The 7,226-nt window shown below is 31.5% G+C and overlaps 1 protein-coding gene across 1 annotated transcript in view; it reads left to right on the top strand.

The window, feature by feature from the left end:
- Positions 1-7,226, top strand: part of LOC106468580 (centrosomal protein of 164 kDa-like) — a 16,297-nt gene that overhangs the window by 4,826 nt on the left and 4,245 nt on the right. The window contains exons 3-5 of the mRNA XM_022396919.1: positions 680-845; positions 2,930-2,980; positions 6,442-6,714. Of these exons, the coding sequence (XP_022252627.1) occupies positions 680-845; positions 2,930-2,980; positions 6,442-6,714 (490 nt within the window). The remainder of the gene's footprint in view (positions 1-679; positions 846-2,929; positions 2,981-6,441; positions 6,715-7,226) is intronic.

The raw sequence follows: 7,226 nt of genomic DNA, 5'->3' as shown, positions 1-7,226 counted from the left end.
AGGAGGTAGTAAGGTCTAAGTTACGTTTAACTTAAGAGTTTAAACGTAAGGAGGTAAGTAGGATACGTAGTTTACTAAAGTAGTTAAAGAGAAGGTAGTAGGCTAGTACTTTACAATAGTTAAAGAGGAAGTAGAGGCTAGTACTTTACAAGAGTTAAAGAGGAGATAGAGGCTAGTACTTTACAAGAGTTAAAGAGGAGGTAGAGGCTAGTACTTTACAAGAGTTAAAGAGGAGGTAGAGGCTAGTACTTTACAAGAGTTAAAGAGGAGACTAATTTACTTCCTGATAAATGAAGGATGAGTTTAAGTTTTTAATTTTCTCAAGGGTGAATGTGCAATAACAACATTGAAGGACTTTTACACAATTGTCTGGTAGAGTGAATGGCAGGACATTTTTCTAACATGGTGATTAGCTTATAGAATGAGTTGCCATCATCAGTAATGAAAGCCAGCATTATACAAGAGTTTAAGATGGAGATTCAATTATTTCCTGAAAAATACCTTTTTTGGGGGGAGTGGGTAGGTGTAGGGGCAGCCTTAAAGGACCAACTGGCCCCTTGATAACCGTATGTTATTGTAATCTAGTCAGTGTAATACCTGTAGTCAGATGTGTTATCATGTTATGTGGTAGAGTCTTTCTCTAGTTAGTGACTTCATGTATTAAACTTTTATTTTTTAGAGAAGACCCACGAGGAAGAATCTATTATTACAACCAAAAGACAGATGAAGCTAGTTGGGAACACCCACTAGATCCTTACTACAGAAGTATTGTGGAACAGGAGAGACAAAAATCAAAGTCTAGAGAAAACACACTTGATATTTCGGATCAAGGTTTTGACTCCAAGGTACGTGATAGACTCGTGGACTTGAAAGAACATTTTGTTCATACATCACTTTATTTGAAAACTACATTAATTTTTAATTTGAACTTTTCAGTATGAACCCTTCTGATTTACTTTTATTGGGCTTGCAATACTTGCACATGAATATTAGATTGAAAAAAGGTTATTCCAGTGAAAAAAAATTATTCCCTTGGAGTGAAAACAGCAAACATAACTTGTTTATCATACAGTATATTTGACCAAAAAATTTGCAAGGTTTTTAGTTGTTTGTTTTGGTTTTGTTTTAAAGTGCAAAATTCAGTTGGCTTTTAACTTGGTTAATTATTGATGTGTTTAGTAACACTTGATAAGTTAATATTGAAATAAATATTTGGATTTGAATAAATTAGTGTAACACACACATCACTTATGTTATATTATAAATTTATGTTGGTTTCAAATGTTACTAACTTTTATTTTATCTAAATAAAACTTATCATTTATCCTAGTCATAATTGGATCAGATTTTTTTCAACGTCTTATGAATCCTGTTAGCAGGAATGTGATTAAGAATTCACCAAGTTATTTTAAGAAAGAATATTTTTTAAAAATCAGCATGTATGTGTAAAGTATTGATTGATTTGAGATACAATTACCATATTTTTCGGTGCATAAGACGCACTTTTTTACCCCAAAATTTGATGTCAAAATCTGCTTGTGTCCTGTATACTGAAGGTATGAATAATATACATGTGTATATATATATATATACGATATACACAAGCAATGTGTAAGTATATTTAAACAGGCATGCATAGTTTAGTTCAATTGAATGTGTTATTTATAACAATAGTTGTTTTTTTCTTTTAAAAACATAACTATTTATAATGCTCCCAAAATAATAAAAAAATAAATTACAGTGAAAGCAATGAAGATTTTGTAGGTTTTGAACCAAACTAAACAACAGTAAACCTTTTTTTTGATTTACGGTATTTTCTTATTTTGATGTTTTGAGCTCTTTTGTGTTTAGAACAATGTATATTAATTTTTAAAGTATCAAATTGAATTTTTGTTCAATAAAAATCCTTCAAATGCGACTGTAGCTTTTTTTTCCCCAAAACTTTGTCTTCAAAATAAGGGTGCATCTTATATTCCAAAAAATATGGTATAATTGATTTTTATAGCTTGTTTTCAGATTTTACTTGTGTGTGGAAATATTTTCAGCTCAACGTACAGATGTTTAATAAGATTGTTGTTTGATTGTGTTGATTTCAACAGGTTTTATATAGTCATCTAAATATCTTATTTTTGTTTCTGTATATCAGATTATTAAAAAAAAATATCAGTCAAGGTAATGAAGGGTACTTATAAATTTTTATCATAACTTCTGCAGTTGTTGTTTTGTTTGTTTTAGGGGATCTTTTGGATAAAGTGCATATTTATCAGAGAGAGAGAAAACAAGTTGCTGTTATTTCCAGTAGAAATGACTTTTTTATAAATAAATTTTCCTTTCAATGAACAGTTATGTTTTATTTGAAATAAAATATTTAAGTTCTTTTTTGCACAAAAATTGAATCTAGAAATTAAAAAATAAAATACAGAAATGAGTGGAAGAGTTACAATGACCACTTGTCTATTTTTTGGGGGGGAGGAGTAAGATAAACCTGAAATATTACTATGTGTTGTCATGTATTTCTGCATAACACAATTTGACATTACAACAAGTACAATATTGAATTAAATATTAGAAAGAGGTATATTTATAAAATACAACGTTGTCTGTAAAAATAAAAGTGTTACTATGTACAACAAAAAGAAACTTGTTTGGAGTATAATATTGATTGACATTGAGATTTGTATTTAAAAAATAGAAATAAATTACTTTTTTAACTTGCTAGAAACTTGAAGTCTTGTATTAAGGCATCCTTCAAACACACAACCCTAGAATTAAAATGACAAATTCATTGATTACGTCAATGCCGTAGTTGTTTTTTGTAAATGTGGTGTTGATAAAGTGTCTTAATAAATTTGTTTGTAGGAATTTTATGTTTGAAAACTCGTATTAAATAATGATTTGGATTTTATATTCACAACTGTGTCTTTCACAGCTATCATCTTTTGCTGACGGACCTCTTTTAAAGTCTACTGGAAAAGATTCAGTAAGTGAGAACTTTATATTTTGGTGACCTAAATGGTTTAGCCTAAAAGCAAATGTTATTTAAAATACCTTTTGTATTACACCATGAAACAAATAAACAATGCAAGTAATGAAGCTTTTAGCAGTTTTTTTTAGCTTCAAGTCTGAGATGTTAAACCATCATGATTAGTGTTGTTACAGAGTTTTACAGAAGTTTGGTTTTGTTGCGTACACTATTTACTTTTGCAACTTTCAGAGAAAAAAAATCATGTTTAAAGCCTACTTCATACTTGATTATTTTAAAGTTTTTCCTGCCGTGTTGAAATATGGGTAGAAATATAAGACCACAGATTTTTAATGATTGTCATGTTTTATATATTTATTTTAATGACAAGTTGCCTCAGTTATACTGTACAAGCTCTTGGAGGTATGGATTAATGTTTGTATTCATACATATAGTCGTGTGTATACATTCATTTTATATTTTCAAAGTGTTGTATAATAAACACAATGAATTCTTTACAGACCTGTTAATTGTTCATGAAAGAAGTGTCATCTGTTGGACACTTTCAGATTAAACGTTATTTTATTCATAACACTTATTATTTGTATGAACTTTATTATTTAATGAAAAATTTAAATTAGTTCCCTAGAATTTTTCTTTTGTTTTATTCAAAAATTCGAGACCATACTTGTATTAGTAACTGTTAATTAAGTAATGTATAGTATCATATTATTTGTGAGTACTCTTTCTTCATTATGTTAAAAGTAATTTTCCATTAAATTATGTCTTGATTTTACTGAAATATTTATACATCAAGGAATTCTTTTCCTCTCATCCTTCTGGAGTTGTGTGTGTTCTCCAACTTTCCCAACCAAGAGCTTGTTACTTGTTTACTTCCAAAGAGCCGTATGTTTATTGAAGTAACTATGGGCTACAAAACTTGAGCTCCGAAGATCAGTAACTAGCACATCAAACTATCTCTGTAGTTCATAAAATTCTTTTCTCATAACTCACACAGCATTCATGTACAGAACAACCTTCCACTGTTCAGTTTCTTCCAGACTTCAAATTGAGAAAAAACTCTTTCCTTACCTTCATTGTTCATTGATGATTTTGTCTCTGCCTCAGGATTTCTTTATTGTGATATCACAGTTCAGGTATCATTATGGTGCTTTAACTCCTTCACTGTGCAGAAATAAACCAGTGGATGACAAAATATTTATCTTAAAACTTTTGAGAAAGCACACTATCCTGCTGAAGATAAGTGGTCTTCACAAGACTTTGTCATGTGATCTATGCAACGTTACCAATAGAAATTGAGGATTCTCCCGAGATGCATAGCCACATTCTGGATGCAATGTTGTGGTATTTTCAGGTCACTCTTAGAGCAACAATATCCTTAGAATAATGTGGGATTCATAGATGATATTTATTATCTTGTAGTTGTGAGAAGGAAATAGAGACTTGAAACAACTGTACAATAAACAATCTTTATTTTATAGAAATATCCTTAGAATAATGTGAGATTCGTAGATATATTTATTATCTAGTAGTTGCGAGAAGGAAACAGAGACTTGAAACAATTGTACAATAAACAATCTTTATTTTATAGAAATATCCTTAGAATAATGTGAGATTCGTAGATATATTTATTATCTAGTAGTTGTGAGAAGGAAACAGACTTGAAACAATTGTACAATAAACAATCTTTATTTTTTAGAAATATCCTTAGAATAATGTGAGATTCGTAGATATATTTATTATCTAGTAGTTGCGAGAAGGAAACAGAGACTTGAAACAATTGTACATGAACAATCTTTATTTTTTAGAAATATCCTTAGAATAATGGGAGATTCGTAGATATATTTATTATCTAGTAGTTGTGAGAAGGAAATAGAGACTTGAAACAATTGTACAATAAACAATCTTTATTTTTTAGAAATATCCTTAGAATAATTGGAGATTTATAGATGATATTTATTATCTAGTAGTTGTGAGAAGGAAATAGAGACTTGAAACAATTGTACAATAAACAATCTTTATTTTTTAGAAATATCCTTAGAATAATGTGGGATTCGTAGATGATATTTATTATCTAGTAGTTGTGAGAAGGAAACAGAGACTTGAAACAATTGTACAATAAACAATCTTTATTTTTTAGAAACGTGGTGTGCTTATTTACTTTATAAGACAGATGGCTGCCTTTAGTGGGTTGTAAGCTATTTTTAATCTCCAAACTGCCTTGATTCTATTCCAGACTGACTAAACCTCACGTTACTTAGTTGAATGGTAATACCAGATTTATTCAGGTATACTCACATGACTGATCCTTCCCATTCAAAGATAAAAGAGGTTGCAACCTCAAGGCATTATCTGACCTACTGTTGGAGGACCCATACTCCCTATGGACAGACCCTATGTTATCTTAAGATAATGACAAAGAACAAAAGTAGTTAAAACAAAAGCAACTGAGAAAGTTAGTTTCTTGACCATGTATTATGTGAAAAATACACATTCATAGAATTACCACTTTTGTATTGGCCCAATTATAAAGCAACGTTTTTTGATTAATAATTAGGCTATAAAGTTCATAGTCACCTTATAATTGTGGCTGACCACAGACCCCTTCCCCCTACTCTTAGCCTGTCTCATTCCTGAATATCAGTCTATGCATGCATGCAAGATATTTGCTCCAGATCATCGCTAATTCTTACAACTAATCCACCTGCAGGCTGTTCAGTTATAGTATTAATTTTGTGGACCTAAAAAAGAATATTGTGACACTCAATTTTTTTTTCTATCCCATTGTTTCTGAAAATGGGGGTCCTCTTATAATCAGGACAATGTGGTAATTTTGAAAAATACTGTAGTAAATAGAAAATGCATAATGTTAACATATACACTAATAAGAGAATTTTAAGATGTTATGTTTCCTCAGTAGTGCTTTACAGATATGAATATTTGGCTATAATTCAGGAATGCAAGAACTGGATTAAGGCATTTGTATTGTAGTTTTATCATTAAATCAGTTGTAAAGACAAGATAAACAACAAGGAAATATTGAAGAGAATGAATCAATGTTGTCAGTCATGGAAAAGGAAGATGGAGATTGTCAGGCATGTTATGAGGGTTCAAATAATAACATGTTCTTAAATGTGGTTGATGTCAAAATCTACGGAAAGAAGGTAAAAGGATGGCCAAGCAGGAGAAGATGGACGATAGTGGATGGTCAGGAAATAAAGTATGTGAATATAAATAGGAAAGCAAACAATAAGGAAGCTTGGGGAGATGTGATTGTCAACCTTTGGTTTGAAACCAGCACACCATAATTGAATGAATGAAGAGTTACTTATTTAATTTGGCTATTAGTAAAAATCTAACTGTTGTTGAAAATGAGAGAAATCCTGGAGAGCAAATGGTCAGTAAAAAGAAAAGAAAGTATTTATATTTTCTATTTATTTGTATCTGTCATGTTTTAGGTTTCAGTAGCATCAGAGACAAAAAGCCTAAATGTATCATGCCAAGGAAAAGTTGGAAGGTCAGATAAAAAGATTATTCAGCCAGACACGTTGATTAAAAATCCTTCAGATCAGAGAAGTCTGGACTCTTCCCAGCTGGTAACAAGCCTTAAACAAACTCAAGAAGAAATGACTGGGACTGAAAAAGGGGTGATTCCAGAGGGATCCAGTAGAAGGTCTCTTCTTGGAAAATTAAGTGGAATGCTGAAGGAAAATCCTAGGATTGTTAAACAGGTAGTGTATGAAAATACTTGAGGGGAAAGTTTTACGATAATAGTGTGAATGTTGTTGACTTTTATTCTAATCTTAGGTAAGATTGTCTAGGTACGTGCTTAAAGCAGGTGTTGATTTAGTCTTAGAGCTCAGGTGTCGGTCTAGTCTCAGAGCTCAGGTGTCAGTTTAGTCTCAGAGCTCAGGTGTCGATTTAGTCTTAAAGCTCAGTTGTTGGTTTAGTCTTAGAGCTCAGGTGTCGGTCTAGTCTCAGAGCTCAGGTGTCGGTCTAGTCTCAGAGCTCAGGTGTCAGTTTAGTCTCAGAGCTCAAGTGTCAGTTATGTCTTAGAGCTCAGGTGTCGGTCTAGTCTCAGAGCTCAGGTGTCAGTTTAGTCTCAGAGCTCAGGTGTCGATTTAGTCTCAGAGCTCAGGTGTCGATTTAGTCTTAGAGCTCAGGTGTCAGTTTAGTCTTAGAGCTCAGATGTCAATTTAGTCTTAGAGCTCAGATGTCAATTTAGTCTTAGAGCTCAAGTGTC

This window comes from Limulus polyphemus, unplaced genomic scaffold, assembly GCF_000517525.1.
Source record: "Limulus polyphemus unplaced genomic scaffold, Limulus_polyphemus-2.1.2 Scaffold3062, whole genome shotgun sequence".
Taxonomy (NCBI): Eukaryota; Metazoa; Arthropoda; class Merostomata; order Xiphosura; family Limulidae; genus Limulus; species Limulus polyphemus.
The sequence above is the reverse complement of the archived record's forward strand: the minus strand, read 5'-3'. Positions and strand labels throughout refer to the sequence as shown.